The 22,558-nt window shown below is 41.8% G+C and overlaps 1 protein-coding gene across 1 annotated transcript; it reads right to left on the reverse strand.

The window, feature by feature from the left end:
• Positions 1 to 7,744: 7,744 nt before the first annotated feature.
• SRGN (serglycin) lies at positions 7,745 to 22,475 on the reverse strand. Its single transcript, XM_083363580.1, has 3 exons — positions 22,367 to 22,475; positions 11,027 to 11,165; positions 7,745 to 8,667 (listed from the first exon to the last, which is right to left on the reverse strand). The coding sequence occupies exons 1-3, from the start codon at positions 22,437 to 22,439 to the stop codon at positions 8,463 to 8,465; spliced, it is 417 nt and encodes a 138-aa protein (XP_083219706.1). The 5' UTR covers positions 22,440 to 22,475; the 3' UTR covers positions 7,745 to 8,462.
• Positions 22,476 to 22,558: the final 83 nt, after the last annotated feature.

Consider the following 22,558-nt stretch of genomic DNA (forward strand, 5'->3'; position numbering starts at 1 on the left):
CGGTCATAGCGTCCCCTGCTGGAAGCTCCCTAATTGTCAAGCGGCAAACTTGGGCCGTATTGTTTGGAATCGCCGCGCCATACAGCATGTCATAATCTCGCCAATAGCCTGGCAGTGCAAAGATGGCCTCTGCGGCTGAGGTGGATGGAGGCGGTCTGGCTCTGAAGTAGCAGAAAAACTGCATGGCTAAGGTCCGGGTTGATTTGCGGGGAGAGAACAGTTGGAAGGATTAAGTGTAGGCATGTTGCTCTTTTTCGGACTGTATTAGAAAGGCATGCAATCTAGCAGTAGCTGTCCCCGGAACACGTTAGGCCAGTGTGAGATAATTTGGGTCAGAAATGTTAAATTTACTCAGGCTCAAAACTTAAGAGAAAATGTTTATAAAATGTTTTATAGATGGCATCTGGATCCCAAGAAGTTGTCCAACATGTATCCTAACTTACAGTCTAAATCCGAGGTCTTCAAACTTGGCCTTTTAATGACTTGTGGATTTCAACTCCCAGAATTCCTCAGCCAAGCACGCTGGCTGAGGAATTCTGGGAGTTGAAGTCCACAAGTCATAAAAGGGCCAAGTTTGAAGACCCCAGGTCTAAATGTTGGAGATGTGGTAGTTTAGAAGCCACCTATTTCCATATGTGGTGGACTTGTAGAAATATAAAAGCTTTTTGGATTAAAATTTGGTGGAACATTCAAAAGATTTTTAAGAGAAAGAGAAAGTTTCCTCCGCAATTGTTTTTATTGGGTATTGTTGTAGATTGCGATGTTAAAGAAACCAATTTGATGTTGAATATGATAACAGCAGCACGGTTACTGGTGGGACAATATTGGAAGAAGGATAGTTTGCCTACTATAGAAGAATGGGTGTTTAAAGTTTCGAATCTTGCAGAAATGTCTAAGATTTCTGCTTACTTGAAAGATCATTCACAGGAAAGATATATTTCAGTTTGGAGGAGATGGATAGATTATATTCAGAATAAATATGGGACTAAAAAGTTCCATTTAGCTTATGAGTAGATTTTAGAGGGATATTGTTATTGATCTTAGTGTTGGTACTTTGTATGTATCGATGTTAAAGGGGAGTTAAAGCACATTATGAATTTGGTTAATTGTATATTATGCATAATTTTTATTTAGAATATGATTATTATAACTATAATCCTGTATTTAGCTCTGGGAAGTGGGGGGGAGGAAGTGGGCGGGTTTGGGGTGGGGGGGATTTGGGGATATATTGTAAAATCTTGTTTTTGTAAAACTCTTTAATAAAAAAAAGTGTAGGCATGTTGTTCTTTTTCGGACTGTATTAGAAAGGCATGCAATCTAGCAGTAGCTCTCCCGGAACACGTTAGGCCAGTGTTTCTCAACTTTAACAACTATGGGTGAGGAACTCTGGGAGCTGAAGTCCACACATCTTCAGAGTTGCCAATGCTGGGAAATTCTACGTCAACGGGTCTTCAAACTTGGCCCTTTTATGACTTGTGGACTTCAACTCCCAGAATTCCTCAGCCAGCGTGCCTGGCTGAGGAATTCTGGGAGTTGGAGTCCACAAAGTCATAAAAGGGCCAAGTTTGAAGACCCCCTGCTCTACCTTGATGTATTCCCACTTATCTGGATTTGGACAACCATTGCTTTCATTGATAATCATTGTTAGTGATCATCGATGCAATGAGCAATTCAAAGTCTGTGGATATTGGTTAACCTATTTTAAGATTTTAAGTCAATATCAAAGTTTCAGTTTCTGTCCCTCTTGACTTGGGCTGATACCTAAGAAGCATATGGGTATGCTGGTAGCCAAAGGCTCTAATCCAGAGGTCCCCAACCTTTTGGGCACCAGGGACTGAAAGAACAGAAGGTGTGTGGTTTTGTGTGCTGCCTGCATCCCACGGGTGGGACTTTGCTTGTTTGTGCGGACCGGTTGCTGTCATGTCACGGCCTGGTACTGGTTCGCGGACCAAGGGTTGGGACCCCTGCTCTAGTCCCTTCTAATGTTTTGCCTTGGTGTGCTAAGACACTGGGAAAGTTGAAAATCATGAGAATGGTATTGCTGTAATTATATACAAGGAATATATGAATAGAGATCAAATTACCAACATACGCTGGGTCATGGAAAAAGCTAGGGAGTTCCAGAAAAACATCTTACTTCCGCTTCATTGAATATGCTAAAGCATTTGATTGTGTGGATCACAACAAACTGTGGCAAGTTCTTAAAGAGATGGGAGTACCAGACCATCTTATTTGTCTCTTGAGAAACCTATATGCGGGTCAAGAAGCAAAAGTGAGAACTGGACACAGAACCAGTGATTGGTTCAAAATTGGGAAAGGAGTCCGGCAAGGCTGTATACTGTCACCCTGCCTGTTTAACTTATATGCAGAGCACATCATGAGAAAGGCAGGGCTAGATGAATCAAAAGTTGGAATTAAGATTGCCGGAAGAAATATCAACAACCTAAGATATGCAGATGATACCACTCTAATGGCAGAAAGTGAAGAGGAACTAAAGAGCCTCTTGTTACGAGTGAAGAAGGAGAGTGCAAAAGTTGGGTTGAAACTAAACATTAAGAAAACCAAGATCATGACATCCAGCCCTCTCAATTCCTGGCAAATAGATGGGGAAGAAATGGAGGTAGTGACAGATTTTATTTTCCTGAGCTCCAAGATCACCGCAGACTGGGTCTGCAGCCAAGAAATTAAAAGACGCTTGCTCCTGGGGAGGAAAGCCATGGCAAATCTAGACAGCACACTAAAAAGCAGAGACATCAACCTGTCAACAAAAGTGCGTATAGTCAAGGCTATGGTCTTCCGAGTTGCAATGTATGGCAGTGAAAGATGTACCATAAGAAAGGCCGAGCGCCAAAGAATTGAGGCCTTTGAACTATGGTGCTGGAGAAGACTCCTGCAAGTCCCTTGGACTGCAAGGCGATCAAACCAGTCAGGCCTAGAGGAGATCAACCCTGACTGCTCTTTAGAAGGCCAGATCCTGAAGCTAAAACTCAAATACTTTGGCCACCTGATGAGAAGGAAGGACTCCCTGGAGAAGAGCCTAATGCTGGGAAAGGTTGAGGGCAATAGAAGAAGGGGACGACAGAGAATGAGGTGGCTGGATGGAGTCACTGAAGCAGTAGGCGTGAGCTTAGATGGACTCCAGAAGATGGTAGAGGACAGGAAGGCCTGGAGGAACATTGTCCATGGGGTCGCGATGTGTTGGACACGACTTCGCAACTAACAACAACAATATGTGAATATTGTATGCATGTTTCAAAAGTATTCCTGACCCCTATTAGATTCTTGGATCACAATGATTCTGGTTAGCTTCCAACTTTCTTCAGCATGAATTTTTAGATCTAAAATTCAATAACCCCTGGTATTTCTATAATCATAAACATATCATCAAAATCACAAAATTAATATAGCATTTCTTTTGGTTTCTATCAAAAAAGTCCAAATGTGGCTTCCATGAGGAAACACAAAGCTTTTCTTCAATCGAGGTAGTTAATTTCGCCATCACAGCCAGTTCCATTAACTCCATCATCCATTCTTCCATTGTGGGAATCTGTTTGTCTAAGGGTGATACAGATGTATAAATAGATTTAAAAGTAAATCTACAAATAGATATTTATTTAGAAGATTTATATGGCCGCCCACTCACTCTTAGTGACTTGGGGTGGCTTACAAACAAGAAAAACCCAATATAAAAGAATAAAAAACAATATTCCCCCACCCCCTGGAGACAACACACAATCAAACGAGTCACTTGATGGGCTCCATCCCATTCTGGATTCCCCAGACTGTTGGCAGGCCCAGGTCTTCAGAGGTTTGTAAAAGAGTTTTAAAGTGAGGGGCCAGTCTAATCTCTGCAGGGATGATGTTCCAAAGGGAGGGAGCCACCACAGAGAAGGCTCTTCTTCTGGGTTCTGCCTCCTTAGGAGACAGGAGCTGCAACATTCCTTGCCTCCCCACTCTAGTAGGTCAGGTGGATGTAACCAGGAAGAGACGATCCCTCAGATAACCCAGTCCCAAGCCATGAACGGCTTTAAAGGTGATAACCAACACTTTGAATTGCACCCGGAAGCAAATTGGCAGTCAATGGAGCACCTGCAGGAGAGGTGATACGTGCACCTGGGTCTGCACAAAACTATGTAGGCCACTGCATTTTGAACCAACTGAAACTTCTGGGTGCTTCACAAGGGCAGCCCCATGTAGAATGCATCCCATGGTCAAGACAGAAGGTGACTAGGGCATGAGTGACTGTGAGCAGGGATTGTTGGTCCAGGAAAGGGCATAACAGGCACACAGCAGTACAAAGGCCCTCCTGCCACCAGCTCTTCAAGCAGGAATCGTGAGCCCAGGAGAACCCCCAGATTACGCACTGGCTGAGGAATTCTGGGAGTTAAAGTCCACAAGTCATAAAAGGGCCAAGTTTGAAGACCCCTGTCTTAACTCACCATGGGCCGAGACATACAGCTGAGTGTCAGTTGGTGGTGGATGATCTCACCTGGCAGCTTCATGTAGATGTTAAACAGAAGCAGAGAGAGAGTACCGAGTCTTGCAGAACCCCACAAAGCAGTGGACAAAGTGTAAGCCTCTTGCTTCCCAACAACACCGACTGAGATCAGTCATAGAGGAAGGAAGTGAACCAGGACAACAGAGCCCCCCCTACTCCCAACCCCTGAAGCCATCCCAGAAGGATACCATGGTCAATGGTGTTGAAAGCTGCCGATTTAAGGGTATTAAATAGGGTAACACCATGAGTTTTACTCCTGCCTTGGCCATGAAGTCAGCTGACTGACTTTAGGCCAGTCACTTTCTCTCAGCGGAAGGAAGGAAGGAAGGAAGGAAGGAAGGAAGGAAGGAAGGAAGGAAGGAAAGGAAGGAAGGAAGGACAACCACACTTCTGAAAACCTTGCCAACAAAACTGCAGGGGCTTGTCCAGACAGGCTCCAAGAATCAGGCATGTTTGAATAGGAGGGAAAAAAAAGGTGTTTAAAAGTAAAAATAGGCGTATTAAACCTTTTTTTTAAAGCTTAATACATTTTTTATTCCTTACAGAGAGAAAAAAAAACGAGAACATTTGGCTGTTTCCTGTCAAACTGAAGTGATACAATCTTGAAAATCCTTGGTTTCAGCGTGGCACAGCCGTGGCCTCTGAAGCATCTGAGTAATTGAGCTTTAGGATAAAGAAGTAGAGGTCAGCTCATCTGACACCCCCCCTCCCCCCAAGCATCGTTTCATAGGGTTATTCAGTTCCAACAAAACATGTATAAAAGGTAAAGGTAAAGGTTCCCCCGCACATGCGTGCTAGTCGTTTCCGACTCTAGGGGCCGGTGCTCATCTCCGTTTCAAAGCCGAAGAGCCAGTGCTTGTCCGAGGACGTGGGCAGAAGCTGGGACGAGTAACAGGCGCTCACTCTGCTACGCGGCACTCGGGATTTGATCCACCAAACTGCCGACCTTCTGATCGACAAGCTCAGTGTCCTAACCCACTGAGCCACCGCGTCCCTTAAAACATGTATAGTGGAATATAAATCTGAAGGTTTGCCTCCACTATCAAGGTAAAGTCCTGTCCATCCATCCTCAAATCAGCAGAAGAACTATACCGGCAGGAAGTTTGCAATCCTCATTGGCAATCTATCTTCTGTCTTCTCCACACACACCCCAGCCCCATCTCTTGTCAGTCAATGCAGATTTCCTTCCAAGGTGATAGGTGGCAAAGCCCAGCTGATTTTATACACCTTCAGCCAGACAGTCAATGTCAGGTGGAGAAGATTATTTGTACTTCTAAGGACAGCTGAACTTCTTTTCATCCGTGGGCTGGGGATGAGGAAAATTCAGTCTTCATGGAAGCACCAGAGGGGGGAAAAAGATGCTGCTGGAGCTTCTATAGGCTGTAAGCCTCAGAGATGTCAATTCAAATTAGGTGATCAGGTTCAAAGGACAGAAAAGTAGTAATCGGGTCTCACCAGCAAATTTCCTCTGCTAAACCCTCTCCCGGTAGGCATGTTAAGTCAACTCCTGTAACTCCCTGTGCTTGCAACAGGCCAGAGATAATTGCACACCTTGGATTAGCAGCTGTTGACCTTAAAAGAGGTGAATTAATTCAAAGCTGATGGGGTTCAGAACCTATTTAACTGAATTAAATAGAGGCCGAATGGCAAATGAGAGAAAGCAAGGCTCTCGTGTTCCAGATTTAATGAGGACTTGGCCACTTGAGGATTTTTGCAATTCATTTCTGGCTGTGGTGATACAAAGTCATAATCCCTGTATTTGAAAGAGAAATTCAAGAAGGCTGATTTAAGCAAAAAAAGATAAAGAATGTGTGGAAGTTAAGGTATTCCCACCTTAGGACTGAATAAAGATATTGGGCCTTCTTGGGACTCAAATTAAACCCCAGCAAGTTTGCTGATAGATCAATTCATCCTTTTCGTATTTGCACAGCACACTGTCCCTCTCTTCTCTCAATTATTTTGGGAAGGATGGAACAACCTGCCTCCAGAAGCTGTGAATGCTCCAACACTGGAAGATTTGAAGAAGATTGGACAACCATCTGTCTGAAATGGTAGGGTTTGCTGGCTAAGCAGGGGGTTGGACTAGATGACCTCCAAGGTCCCTTCCAACTCTGTTATTCTATTCTATTCTGTTTTCTAAAGAGCAATAACATAATCAAAAATAATTTTAAAAATACAACCTTTACAGATGCCAAAATAATACAAGCTGTCAACACTCAAATGTCACCTGGAAACCAGCTGAAATTTAGATTACAACAGTATTGCTGAAATTTTAACATGCCATTCAAGCATAGAAAATCTAAGATGTGAAATCCATTAAAACAGATATCGAGTTAGAGAACAACTAACAATAGAATAGAATAGAATAGAATAGAATAGAATAGAATAGAATAGAATAGAATAGAATAGAATAGAATAGAATAGAATAGAATAGAATAGAATAGAATAGAATATGGAATGGGATGGGATGGAATAGAATAGAATACTTTATTTGCCTTTATTTGGCCAATACTTTATTTGGCCACACAGAATTTGTCTCTGGTGCAGAAGCTCTCAGTGTACATGCAGAGCAATAGAGTAGTAATAATTATTAATGAGCCATTGAGATTTCTTTTTATAATTGAGGTGGGATAATCTGATTAATAAACAATATTTCAGAAATAAAAATGAGTCTTTAGTTGCATTAGATTTTAATAGAAAGCTGAATAATTGCAGGCATAAGAAAATGCTTATCAAGTGGCTGAAAAGGTTGCAAAACAAGCACTGTCTGCATTGAAGAAATAAAATATGAAATATATGTAATTTGTAACTATAAGGGCAATTTACAATGTAACAAAATAGGCATAATGGATTTTAAAACAATGTGCTTCTTTACTATGTTTGCAAACAACAACTTTTAAAGGAAGGCAATCTTACTGTTTTGTAAACTAGAAAGCTGCTGCTTCTCTCTTTCTTAAAAGTAATCCAGGCACCCCAAATTCTGCTTATTTTTCTCCTGTTTTTGAAAATTATTTAGACTGCAGCATATCCACCCAGATTAGAAAGGTACCTTTAGTAATAGAAATGTGAAAGGGGCTTCTCCTTGGAAAAGTTGTGAAAATTTGGAACACCCCTGGGAGGAAAAAACAGAAACATCCTGTTTTTTCTGGCCCTTCATATTTCTAGAGATAATACGAAAGTCGGTTCTTGCATTGCTTTAGGCATATTTCTTGTACAAATGAAAAAAAGGGTCAAAATATTCCAGACTGATGTGGCACCTTCCCATTTATTTGCCCTGGGAACTGATCCATCCCAACATTATAAGTAGTCCTCAACTTACACAATTGACCACAAATTTCCATTGCTAAACAAGACAATCGTTAAATGAATTTTGTCCCATTTTGCAACCTTTCTTGGCACAGTTATTAAGTGAATCACTGCAGTTATTAATTTAGTAATGTTGTTGTTACATGAATCTGGTTTGCTTGTCAGAAAGTCACAAAAAGTTATCACATGATTCTGGGACAGTGCAGTCATCATAAATACACGCCAGTTGCCAAGTGTCCGAAACTGATCATGGGACCATGGGGATCAATGGTTGTAAGTGTAAAAAGCAGTTATAAGTCACATTTTTCAGTGCTGTTGTAACTTTGAATGGTCACTAAACAAATGGTTGTAAGTTTAGGACTGCCTATATAATCAAAGAAAAGGTGCCGACACGAAGAGTTTGTCTAGCTGCATTACATCCCTTAGTATGATTGATTCCTGCATGATTATTTTGAATTTAGTTTAACTGTTCTGCTTTGTTTGCTTCTGTTTTTCAGCTTACAAATAATAGATTTTATCAAAGAAAAGCACAATAAACATTTTAAGATACACATGGTTAGCTGTAATATTTTATAACATATATGCCTGGTCTAGGGTATACATTTCGTCAAAACTTATGATAGGTAAAAAGAAAGATTACATTGAGCCATAACAGAAATCACAGTACGTTTTCATGGGGAAATAAGCCTTCATTTGATAGATTAAGCTTCAGATTCACATTTGGTTGGTTCACGAAACCAGACCCACCGGACTCTTCCATATCATACTCAAAACCCGATCCTGTCTCAGGATCTGCTTCGTTGCCAGATCCTTCTTCATCTCCAGAAAATGGCAAAGTACTGGGTTGGTCTTGAAGTATCTCTCTGAAATACATATTTTTAAAAACAATCGTTAAGTCTTAGCTACAATGTTTAGATTTTCTTTATTCCCTAGCTGGAAATAGGTAATTTATAAAAATGTATAAAAACAAGTTAAAAAAAAAGATGTCTGGTCAGTCTGTCTGTTTGTTTTTTAAAAAAGCAACTTGCAAATTGATATGCAGAGAAGACAAAAATAAAATATGCATTTTTCTGTTAGTTTTTATGTTTTTTCTCTAGCCTCTTTCAGATAGTTAATACAGTTTAGCTATCCACACCTTTTGTTTTGCCGATGCACCTTCAAGGGCTTTGGAGAATAGGTTGATCCACTATTAGTTGTTATCATTATTAGCTATTAGTTGAAGATTTGATTTCCATAATCCCCAGGCAGTATGGCCAAAAGGTGACTCAGATAAACAAGACTAAGCTCACACTGCTTTGTAACAAAAGCACACATGCGCTTTTTATATTTTATACATAAAACACTAACTGCACAAACTTTCATAAACAACACACATACCTCCAAGGTTTTCTGCTTCCCTCCCTATCATTCAGAGCTGGCCAACTGAAATGTTAAAGTAAGGAATGAGGGAACAAATGAAAACAGAGCAAACCTAATTTAAAAAAAAATATTTGGAAATCAAAGCATCAGCTCCAAAAGCATGAGGGAGAAAGAAAAGGATTGAAAATATAGTAAGGCAACCTACTCTTTGTACTTAGGCAGAGCTGTTGCTGTAAAATAGATGGCACACAAGATAAATCAGCATTCAACCACATGAGAAAAGTGACAGTTTCCTTGAATCAAAAGCCACATGAGAGATACAAGCTTCTAGATCTGTCTAATGCAAATGGGCCTCATTGAGAGTCAGTCCCTTCATCTAGTCTCCATCTCTCAGTGAGATGTGCTTGCGTTGATGGCTGGAATCTTATTTTATTTATTTATTTGTTTGTTTGCTTGCTTTATATACTGCCCTTCTCCCGAAGGACTCGGGGCGGTGTACAGAGCAAGGTAAGTATTCAGTAAAGCAATAGTAAAACAAATGAAACCCCAAAATCTATCAGGCCAGGCCGGCTTGCTGGAATAGGTAGGTTTTTAAGTCACGCCGGAAGGTGCGAAGGTCGGGGGCCATCCGGATTTCGGCTGGCAAGCAGTTCCAAAGGGTTGCCGCACCCACCGAGAATGCCCTCCCCCTGGGGGCCACCAGCCGGCATTCTCTGACCGGTGGCACCCTGAGGAGGCCCTCTCTGTGGGAGCGCACAGGGCGGAGGGGTGTTGACGCTGGCAGTAGGTGCTCCCGTAGGTAATCCGGACCCATGCCATGTAGGGCTTTGTATGTCATCACTAGCACCTTGAATTTCACTCGGAAGGCAACTGGAAGCCAGTGCAGCTCACGGAGCAGAGGTGTAATATGGGAGTATCGGGAAGCCCCCAAAAGTGTTCGTGCAGCTGCACTCTGTACCAGCTGAAGCTTCCGAGTGGTTCTCAAGGCTTTTTCTGATCAGGAAAAAAAAAAAGCTTTACCCAATGAATCCGTATTTGTTAAAATGGTACTTGCCAGGGGGAAAAAAAAGATCAATTCACATATACAGGTAGTTCTTGACTTACAACCCGCCACTTAGCAATCGTTTGAAGTTACAGTGGACCCTCGAAAAGCTACTTGCAACCCTATTTGAAAGTTACAACATCAACTTCCCCCTCACGGTCACATGACTGCATTTTGGACGCTTGGCAATCAGCCCACATTTACAGCTGTTTGCAACCACCCACGGTCATGTGACCACAATATATCATATTTTTGTCAGTTTTTCGCTTCCAGTTTCTGTCAAAAACTGGCCCATAGCAAACAGTGGGTTTGCTTAGTGACCAGTGCAAAAAAGTCATAACTGGTGACCCACTTTACAACCATCATGACATATGACCATAATTGCCAGGCTCAGTCATAAGTCAAGGATTACCTGTATTTTTAAAGTTCAGGTTATGAAGATACAGACCATTACAACTTGCATTATACCAATTTATATATTGCTAACTATTACTGTATGTTATTTTGTAACATCACTGCTGGCAGTATTAATTGACTGGTTTTATTTATTTCAAGTAGTTAGCTGCCTCAGTCACCAAGGCGACTTTAGGCAGTGTAAAGCAAAAGAGGATGAAAAACAGAAATACATGAATATATATCTTTTATTTCGCTATAAATATATGATTTTTGCATAAAGGTCCTGAAATTTATTTATAAATTTATCTGCCACCCATCTCATCACAAGCTGATTTTGGGCAGCTAGACCATTTTGCTTGCTTAGACCATTTTCAAGATTCTAAAAGACAACTAAGAACCACCCGTGAAGGATTATTTTATCTCACCGTGTGGGGTTTTCCTCAAAGAGGATCTTCCCTTTCTCCTCTGTCATGACAAAACTTGGCCCCTTTTCTTCAAGGCAGTTGGCAGAATTGGCATCAGGTTTACATCGGACCCACATGTACCGGCCTTTCTGAGGAGCTCCTAAGGAAAAATGGTATACGTGTTGAAATCAAGTTTATAACTTATTAAACATTATTACTACGGCAGCTTTGTAATGTTGGTATTGGAACAGCATTGCCAGTTCAGTACACCCATCATAACTCTGCAAAAATAACAACGGAAAACTCTGTAAACCGTAGTAACCTTTGTCAAAACCTGAGGACAGGCAACTTGAGATATCCTTTATTTATTTAATTATTTAATTAATCAATTTAGAGGCCACCTAGACCTCTAAAGATGGTGTGCCATTGGAAAAGCAAGGAAACCAATTTTTAAAAAAGTCAAAACAATTGTGCATGTCAGGAAAAAGAGGAATATTTAATTAAATTGAAATTCCAGAGGAGCTGGAGCCACACTTCCCCAGGTTCTGGAGGATCAGGTAGGTTTTTAATGCTTATTTGAACAATATCAGGCCGGGAGACAGAGGGATAGATGCTGCTTTGTTGGTCCCAATAGATGGCACTATTTGATTGAAGGGAACCCCACACTGCCTATCTTACAGGGCAGGCAGAAATTATCAGGGATAGATAGTCCCTCAAATAACCAAGCCAAAATGGTTTTCCTTTGAGAAGAAAATTCTTGCCAAGGGGTTTAAATTTTAATATTACATTTTAAAACATCTCAGTCAAGAGAGACTAATTAGGAACAATAATCTAAACACGGTGTCTGATAATAGGCATATAACTTACTCAGCAAATATTTTGTCCCATTGTTTATAGATTACTTTGCTTCTGTACCATATTGAAAAAACTGGTATAAAGGTGTAAACTGAAATAAATCTATAAGTAATAAAAGCAATTTTCTCCAAAATGTAGGATTCCAGATAAATGGGAAAATATTCCTAAATTTCCATTGGCTACATTCATTCAGGGACGCGGTGGCTCAGTGGGTTAGGACACTGAGCTTGTCGATCAGAAGGTCAGCAGTTTGGCGGGTCGAATCCCGAGTGCCGCGTAACAGAGTGAGCGCCTATTACTCATCCCAGCTTCTGCCAACCTAGCAGTTCAAAAGCATGTAAAAATGCAAGTAGAAAAATAGGGACCACTCCGGTGGGAAGGTAACAGCGTTCCGTGCACCTTTGGCATCTAGTCATGCCGGTCACATGACCACGGAGACGTCCTTGGACAAGCGCTGGCTCTTCAGCTTTGAAACGGAGATGAGCACCGGCCCCTAGAGTCGGAAACAACTAGCACGCATGTGCGGGGGAACCGTTACCTTTACCTTTACCTTACATTCATTCAAAATTCTCAGAACTAAAATCTGGTGGGCACAAAACTGGGAAAAGCTATCTAATGATGGTTTGTCATAAAAGCCCTAAACACACTAAGTTGAAAATGGGTAGCAAGCCCCTGAACACAAGGCCTAACACTCTAGAACTGTCAAGTACAAATTCATGTTGTACCAATATAATCTTAACGCCATTGATAATTTGAAAAATCTTTCAGCCATAAAATCTACCATAGGAAGTTTTTCTCTAATTTAACAGATTAAGTGAATAAAAGAGTTGGAAGGGACCTCGGAGGTCTTCTAGTCCAACCCCCAGCTCAAGCAGGAGACTCTAAGCATTTAAGACAAATGGCTGTCCAATTCTTCATAAAAGCATCCAGTGATGGAGCACCCACAGTTTCTGAAGGCAAGCTTTTCCACTGGTCAATTGTTCTTAGTGTCAGGAAATTTCTCCTTAGTCCTAGGTTGGTTCTCTCCTTGATTTGGGGAGCTTAACTTAAAACTGTTTTTAGTTGTCTATAACAGCTTAACATCCTGCATGTATCCTAAATGGATCCATAAAATCCTGGTCATACTGTACAAAGTATGACTTTTTTGAGAGGTAGCACAGAAACAGGAATTCACAGGACACAGGCAAACAGAACCAGACTCAAAAAAAAATGTTTTTCCAAAGAGGAATTGTAAGGCATTTGGGAGGAGTGTGCTGAGCAAAGGCTCAAAGGAAGGCTGAGAAACACAAGGCCTACAATTATATCAGACGTTCTAGCAAATAGTGTTCAGGTTGAGATAGGACAGGGGTAGGCAACCTTGGCTCTTTTATGACTCGTGGACTTCAACTTCCAGAATTCCTGAGCCAGCATTGCTGGCTCAGGAATTCTGGGAGTTGAAGTCCACGAGTCATAAAAGAGCCAAGGTTGCCTACCCCTGAGATAGGAGGACATATTAGTTTTTAGTCCACCTCCCAAACCAGGTGCTTTCCAGATGTGTTGAAATAACTTCATCATCGTTAGCAAGCGCCAGGTTGAAGAAAGTTGAAAACATCATCCTTTTCAAACGATATAACAGGCTTGGCCAACCCTGATATAAAAACTCAACCCATTTCCTTTCTCTTACCACAACATAGATAACTAAGTTTCCATGACATGGCTCAGACAATCATCTCCCCTAGTTAAGTGACTCACTTCACATCTAGGCACACAATCAGGAATCGCCCTGTCAATGGAGAGGAATCATTTCCAAAAGTTTCAGAATGTGAATTTCTGCAAATTCCAGTTATCAATGAACTTCATAGGGCTTCTGGGAGAGGTTGAAAAAAGTTCCTGGTATTAATGTTCCCACCCCAAGAGCAGAACTGGAAGGTCGTGCCAATGTACAGTTTAGCTGTGGTGTAATTGACACACCGCAAAGCTATCATTAATTCATCCATCCATCCATCTGTCCGTTCGTTCAGCTTCAGATCTTTTAAGAGAAATTACAAAGCTCGTTTAATGGCTTTGCAGTATGAAGATGTCAAGTTGCTTAAGGAGGCATTAGCCCACTGCTCCACCAAGGCTCCTATGAAATGAAATCATGGCTTAACCCAAGTTGATTTTTGGGAGAGATGATTTCATTATAAATGGGATAGAACTGACTTAAAAGTAAGCACATGCAAAAGCACAGGTAGTTCTCTTGTGTGATCAGGCTTGCTGTTTTAAGTCATAAAGTGAAATGTCATTGACCATACCAATTTTGAAGGGACGCAGTGGCTCAGTGGGTTAGGACGCTGAGTTTATCGATCAGAAGGTCGGCAGTTTGGCGTGTCGAATCCCGAGTGCCGCATAACAGAGTGAGCGCCTGTTACTCGTCCCAGCTTCTGCCAACCTAGCAGTTCGAAAGCACGTAAAAATGCAAGTAGAAAAATAGGGACCACTACGGTGGGAAGGTAACAGCGTTCCGTGCGCCTTTGGTGTCTAGTCATACCGGCCACATGACCACGGAGACGTCCTTGGATAAGCGCTGGCTCTTCGGCTTTGAAACGGAGATGAGCACCGGCCCCTAGAGTTGGAAATGACTAGCACGCATGTGCGGGGGAACCTTTATCTTTACCTTTATACCAATTTTAACGCTGGTAATTCCTGCAATCCCCATTGTGGTCATTAACCATCACAAGCTGTTAAGCACGTGTCCACTTCAATCAAAACCATTCCAGGTTTGTTCCTGCCCAGGTCTTCAGTAAGCTAAGGGTCTGCCTCCAACTCTCAACCCCCATCTCCCTTCATCTCTGGCAGCCCTGCACTCTGCCATGTGGGGTGGCAAGCACCCCAGAACCACATGCAATGCTCTGGGAAGCTTCTGCCACCCCAGTAAGCATTCTGTCAAGCAATAACATTCTGTAATGTTTACATTACAGGATCTGTCCTTTTTGTAAGTGGGGGCGGATGTCAACACTGCTAACATCGAATGTTATTCCTTGACAAGAGATGAAGAAGTAGCCATTTCATATGTTAAACTTGTGCATTGGTTTAAGAGATTGAGTTTAAGATTGGAAGGGGGAAGAGGAGGATTGTACCTTCAAGGCCATCTGAATTTACAGAAGATAAGACCATGGCGGGTTTTCTAACAGAAGGGAAACTGATTCTTTAAATTAATTGGAGAATATGATTAATGACAAAATTAGAAAGGTGGAGAATTGTGTTTTAATATATTGTGCAAGGGGTGGAGATTTCAGATTCCAGCTTCCTTCGAGCAAGCATTTGCCAGTGTATTAGGCTAAATAAAGGACTTTTAAGGTAAACAATGCCTCTGAGTCACTTGAAAAGCCCATACATCAGAAACGTGACATCTTCATTCACCCAGCTGTTTTCTCTTCCAGGTCCCTGCACCCACTTTTGGCCTTTTGTGTCCAGTCACAGTCACCAAACAGAACCACCTCACTGTTTTTTGCCATCTCCTTTTTGGACTCAGCTTCTCCAGCAAACATTTTCTATATGTAACTCTCAGAGTTTTTGTAAAGGTGCATCATCTTTGTAAAGCATTGCGACGACAGTGCACCTTTACAAAGAAAGCTCAGGTAAAAGGGCAGGGCAGGGAATGGAAGTGAAGGCAGCTGGGTGAATGAATGCTTGCTGGGGTAGCTGAGGCTTATGGGGCATAGCAAGCAGCCCCAGAATGGGTGGTTCTGGGGCTGCTTGCCACCCCGTAAGTCAGGATGTAGGGTGGCCAAAAGGGCATAGATAAGGGGAGATAGGGAGTGGGAGAGAGAATTGAAGCATCCTGCAGTTATAAGTATGGCCAGGCTGCCAGGCATCCAAATTTTGATCATGTGACTGGGGGGGGGGGCAATGCAACAGCCATAACTTGGGGCATGGTCATAATTTCATTTTTTCAACATGGTTGTAATTTTGAATGGTCACTGAATGAATGGTGATAAGTCAAGGACTACCCATAACAACAACTGGAAATAGAAGATTTTTTTCTTGTCAGTCAATTTTTTTTCCTCCTGTGCAAATCCAGATGTTCTCGTCGTGGTAAAGAAAAGGGGGAGATAAGAGAGTCTTTTTGTACAGCCAAGTAATGGATCATACAAGAGAGATACAGCGGTTAGCACACTGGCCTTGGACCACATGGTAGCTTAGGTCAAACTCTGTTTCCAATTACTTTAAGTTCTTTCTTGTTTTAATCACTTCTACAGTAATTATTACAGGTAGTTGTAAGCCGAGGACTATCTGTAATAATTACTGTAGAAGTGATTAAAATTGGCTTAAAATAATCAACAAGAGAATTGTTGACTTACAACCACAACCGAGCCCAAACTTTCTGTTGCCACACATCTAAATCATAACATTATCATAGGAATAGATCCTGGCTTAGTAAGCTAGAAAAAGGTGGGAATACAACAGACAACAACACCATCAGATGGATCTGTAACACCATCAGATGGACAAGCAGTACTCAGCAAGTAGTCCTCAACGGCACTACATCCACACCGAGAGAGGTAAGCAGTGGCGTACCACAAGGCTCTTTCTTAGGCCCAGTACTCTTCAATATCTTCATTAATGACTTTGATGAGGGAAGAGAAGGAGAACCCATCAAATTTGCAGATGACACTAAACTGGCAGGAATAGCCAACACCCCAGAAGACAAGCTCAGGATTCAAAAAGATCTTGACAGACTTGAACAAACTTGAACATTAGCAGTGGGCTAATGCCTCCTTAAGTAACACCAGCTGCCTGCAATTAGTGCAGGTTCGAGTCCCACCAGGCTCAAGGTTGACTCAGCCTTCCATCCTTCCGAGGTAGGTAAAATGAGGACCCAGATTGTTGGGGGCAATAAGCTGACTTTGTAAAAATGCCGCTTGGGGTTTGTGTGAAAGCCCTAATAAGCAGGCATATACATAGAATGAAGGCTGCTGCTAAGCTTGTAAGCCGCCCTGAGTCTTCGGAGAAGGGCGGGATATAAATGGAATTTTTTTAAAAAATGGGCCCTATCCGACAAAATGAACTTTAATGTGGAGAAGAGCAAAGTTTTACATTTAGGCAGGAAAAACCAAAGGTACAAGTACAGGTACAGCCAGCGAGACCTGGCTCAAAAACAGTAACTGTGAGAGCGACCTTGGAGTCCAGCAGTGTGCAGCGGCAGCCAAAAAAGCTAATGCAATCCTGGGTTGCATAAACAGAGGCATAGAATCAAGATCACGCGAAGTATTAGTACCGCTTTGTAAAACCCTAGTAAGACCACAGCTGGAATACTGCAAGAAATTTTGGTCACCATACTACAAAAAAAGATGTTGAGACCTTGGAAAAAGTTCAGAGAAGAGCAACTAAAATGATCAAAGGCCTGGAGACCAAAACATATGAAGAACGGTTGCAGGACTTGGGTTTGGCTAGTCTAAAGAAAAGAAGAAATAGAGGTGACCTGATAGCAGTATTCCAGTATTTGAGGGGCTGCCACAAAGAAGCGGGCGTCAAACTATTCTACAAAGCACAAAAGGGCACGACAAGAACCAATGGTTGGAAACTGAACAAAGAGAGAAGCAACCTGGAATTAAGGAGAAACTTCCTAACAGCGAGGACAATTAACCAGTGGAACAGCTTGCCTTCCGAAATCATGGGTGCTTCATCAGTGGAGATTTTTAAATAGACACTAGTGACTAGACAGTCACTTGTCTGAGATGGTTAAGTTCTCCTGCTCAAGCAGGGGGCTGGACTAGAAGACCTCCAAGATCCCTTCCAGTTCTATTTTATTCTAAATGAAAAGAAATGAGAATCACTACAAAGCCTTCTCAGATCAGCCCCTCCATTTAAAGGGCAACAGTTCAAGTTTCTCTAGAGAGTTTCCATAGAAGTCTGTTTTGCCTAGAGAGGACGTGAGGTGGAATGTTCAGTAATATAGAAGGCCTTGGTTGGGATAGATAGGCTATCTTGATGAAGCAGACACCCAAGCGCAGGAGATGGGGAGATTTAGCAGACAAAAGAGATGATGGGAAAAGGACAACTCAGCTTTTTCAATCTTGTCCATCAGGCATGCAACTATAATTCCAAACACACCTCCCATCTCCAGAGTATCAGACTGGAGAGACCCTATCCCGGTGGTGGCAAACCTATGGCACACGTGCCACAGATGGCGTGCAGAGCCCTTTCTGTGGGCACGTGCACCGTCGCTCCAGTCCTAGGCCTTCAGCTGGGTTTTATAAAACCTTTTCACTTTAGGCCTCTGCCGCCATGTGCAAAAAAAAAAAGGTTCAATCAATCAATCAATCTATTTCAACTTCTCATGGGGAAAAAAAAGATCTCGCAAAGTTGGAATTGATTGAACTTTTTAGTCCCACCTGGTCTGCCATTACCACCACAGCTACGGCCACCCAATTGGCCACGCCCACCCAATGAGCCACACCCCCCTAATGGGCCACGCCCACCCAGCACCCGAGGATACATAAGTGGTTTTTGGATTGCAGTTTGGGCACTTGGTCTCTAAAAGGTTTGCCATCACTGCCCTATCCCTATCCCCTAATGCCCCCCACCCCACCCAGCTACCCCTCTTAGTTAATTCGGAACATGATACATTCTTACATCTGCTTATCAGTTGTGGGAAACGGCAGCTGCAGATGTTTCCTTGATATTTTATGATTTAAGTGACCGAATCATTTAAATCATTTAAACCCCTTTTCTTTTTTTAGATTAACCACATTCCCCTGAAGCTTTTCTCTTCTTCTATTTCTGAACAGAAAGAAGCATTTGAACTCACGCTGAACTATTTACAGACTTAACCTTTCATTCCTCTCTCAGAAATATTAGTTGTTTATAGAGCAGTGTTTGGTCTTCATTGCACCAGAAAACTCATTTATACTAGCTATGAAGGGTAATTTTTGTCGTAAGGGCTAGCTGATTAAGAACCCAAATGGATGACGCTGGCTCCCCAACCTGCAGGGTCTTACCTCATTTGTCTTTCTTCAACAGCAGCCTAATTGTAAACGTGAAGGAAGTTACAAAATAGAGCTGGGCTACACCTGTCTTTCAAACTGACAGAGAGCAGGAGAGATATGCTGGAGTAACACTCTTGCATCAAAAGCCATTCTCTAGAGTTGAATGAGTTGAATAAAAAAGGCACATTGTGATATTACATATGAGACAACCTAAGAACAGGAAGAGTTCAGCAAGTAGCCTTACTTAATTGCACACTGCACTGTATACAATTAAACAAGTCAAACTCATAATTAAATTCGCTCAACAGTGAAAGTGTAATTCGAAGATTTGCTGCATCAGAAATTTATTTATTACCAGAAGTATCAATAAGATGGGTGCAAAAGAGAAAATTTCGGACAGCGTGCTAGCCTTTTTCATATTTAATACTGGGTGCCTTTCTTCAAAGTTTCAGCCAGTCAACCATGCCCTTCTATTCTGTCCAGCCCCCCCACACCATTAATCAGTCTTCCACACTTACTATTTATTGAGTGACTTTGGACCTAGGTCAGGGGTAGGCAACCTTGGCTCTTTTATGATGCGTGGACTTCAACTCCCAGATTTGCTCAGGAATTCTAGGAGTTGAAGTTCACGCGTCATAAAAGAGCCAAGGTTGCCTACCCCTGACCTAGTGGGGATGTGGTGGCTCAGTGGTTTAGGACACTGAGTTTGTCGATCAGAAGGTCGGCAGTTTGGCAGGTCGAATCCCGAGTGCCGCGTAGCAGAGTGAGCACCTGTTACTCATCCCAGCTTCTGCCAAACTAGCAGTCCGAAAGCACGTAAAAATGCAAGTAGAAAAATAGGGACCACTACGGTGGGAAGGTAACAGCGTTCCGTGAGCCTTTGGCGTCTAGTCATGCCGGCCACATGACCACGGAGACGTCCTCGGACAAACGCTGGCTCTTCGGCTTTGAAACGGAGATGAGCACCGGCCCCTAGAGTCGGAAACGACTAGCACGCATGTGCAGGAGAACCTTTACCTTTACTTTTAGCATCACTCAGCTATTTTCTCCTAGACACAGGTGGAGACTTCATCTCCAATGGAAAAGAATATCTATTGCTAAGGGTTGAATTGTGTTGTTCTTGGTACTCTCTGAGCTTAGTTATTCTCTTGCAGACATTTCATTACCCAACTAGATAACATAATCAGTCATGCGCAAGCAAATATCCAAGTTCAAAAAGCACCAGGTATTCTAGACTTTATCTCATCAGGATAATATAAATTACAATAGTTGTGTAATGCTATAAATCACTGATGAACAAATGGCCTTGAAATTCCCTCCATGGCTTGCTCTTTAAGGGTGATTGTTCATGATACTTTTGCACATGGTATGACCTTACTGTTGTCACTCTCTTACGTCGAGAACCATCCCTGACTGAGCATAGAAAAATCAGCATTTTAAAAATGAGACTGGGGTTAGAAGAAAACAATATTTGTGATTTGTCTTTTAGCTTTTGAAAATTGTACTCATGTGTCCAGCAGGAATTTAGCTCACTGAAAGTGGAATTTGTTCTGAGTAAAAGCATCCTGTGTGGTAACCTGTAAAAAACAGAGACCACAATTGCTTCACACTTACATCAATTTCCTTTTGCATCACAAGACAAACCTAATGTTCTAACAGAAAAAAAATGCCCTTTTCAAATATCTTGCTAGGATGCCAAGGGAGCTGCTACTATTGTTTCTTACAAGATGCCAAGCAGAAAGACGAAGCAGGGAGAAAAATGTGTGATTAAGGGAGCATGATTGCCTGCTAAAAGTCTAACGTGTAACTTCCCAGTTTACTCAGAGTTATAATTAAGTCCCAGAACAAATCACCATTTGTAAGCCAGTAGCAAACACTGGCTTAAAATCAGCTTTATTCTTGATAACCATTGTAACACAAGTCTGTTCCTAGTTGGTTTGTCTATCCTCACAAGGGGAAGTGTGAAGCCGTATCAAACTGGCTATGTAGAGTTGTATTTTTAATCTAATATGGTTTATTGCGCCACAGTCCAGGCCAATTCCACAGGGTGGTAGAATGATAGTAATGAACCAGAAAAGTGTATCACACTGCCGCCACCTAGCAGACATAAGGAGTTTTGCAGCCCAGCTATCCAAGAACTAAGAATGGATAATGTAATTTTTTTTCCAATTATCATTTTGAATTTTTCTCTGCGTAACTGGTACAAAACAAATGTCTTTGGGACGGAACTAGCAGATCAATCTTTACAGCTTTATTGGATTGTTGCAGCAGCTAGTTCAGCATAAATCATACTAAATTCTGAGTAAACATGTCCCAAAGGAGGTTTTCCAAAAGGCAACTGGACTTTCTTAGTTTTTTTTTGTCCTTGAAAACATTTCACTTCTCATCCAAGAAGGATCTTTGGGACAACCATGACCTGGATGATTGAGAATCTCCATAGACATCTGAGTAAACATGTATATAATTGGCTTGTCCAGAACATTCTTGGTTCTGGATACATATATAAATTTAAAGTGCCCTCAGGCAGTGTCACATTAAAGTGCTTTTTGAATTTAACTTTTCTGTATTTTATCACATGCATCATATTTTAAGGTACAGTTGCCAATTGTAATAGACTATGCACAGAATTTTTTTTTATAATGGTAAAGCTGTATCAGCTTTACTCCTTCCAAATTTGTGTAGTTAGTTCTGTAATCCGTCTTCCAGAGATTATAATTTTTTTTGGGGGGGCGAGGTTAAACTTTTCATTATTCTTACCTTAATATTGTTAGTATTACTACTTGCAGGAAAATAGGATCCTCTTTAAGACAATCATCTTTTTAAATTCCATAAGGGACTGTACCTTTTTACTCAGCTCTTGCTCCCAACGTTTATGATTAAAGCACCTTCCCACTGTAAAATGGAACTTGTAAAAAAAGAAACGAAACGAAAACCCCAATCCACCTCTACCTCCATTGCTGCTATAGACTCTGCATGGAATATGGGGAGCTGCCACGGCACCCCTACAGACACTGATGATAAATGAGGGTGGGACAGTTTCCTCATCCCGCTCAAAAACAGAAAAGCCTTTGAAAACATTTAAAGACAGAACAACAAATAGAAATGGGAAACGCCAACAGAATCATAAAGAAATGCTCCAAGGCTCTGTTTAATGTTCCTTTAGCAAATTTTTTTTTTTTTTTGGTTCTTATTAAGCTTCAGGGATTATGCCTTTATGTCTGAAGAATGCACATCTTTGTTGTTATTATTATTATTTTAAAAAAAACATGGAATGGCTATCCCACCGTTCAGTCCACTCTAGTTATGAACCTCCACATTCCTACTTGGAGAAGGCATATGGTTGTCACTTTCTAAGCGTAATCTCCAGGGAAATGAACATCTTCTGCCAGAGCCCAAGATTTTGGAGCTATTCTCCTCTTCATTTCTTTGGATGTAAGCCCATCTGTACTCCATGGTGCCTATTCCTGAATCAACATGTACAGAAATGCCGTGCAAATCTCGTATTTGTTAATACATCAAGGAGATTAGGAAAAGGAACAGCCACCGGAAATTTTACCTTGTGCCGGGCATCCCAGAAAAAGGATTATACCAAGAGCCACAAAGATCCTCCCAATAGGTTTGACAAGCATCTCCAGTTTGGCTTGGGCACCTCCACGCTCTGCCAACCGTCACTGCTGAGGTGGAAATGAAACAGGGGCCGGCGAGTGGCTGCCTTTACAAAAGGTTTCCAAACCTCAAACCCAGCCCT

This window comes from Vipera ursinii (genome assembly GCF_947247035.1).
Source record: "Vipera ursinii genome assembly, chromosome: 5".
Classification (NCBI taxonomy): Eukaryota; Metazoa; Chordata; class Lepidosauria; order Squamata; family Viperidae; genus Vipera; species Vipera ursinii.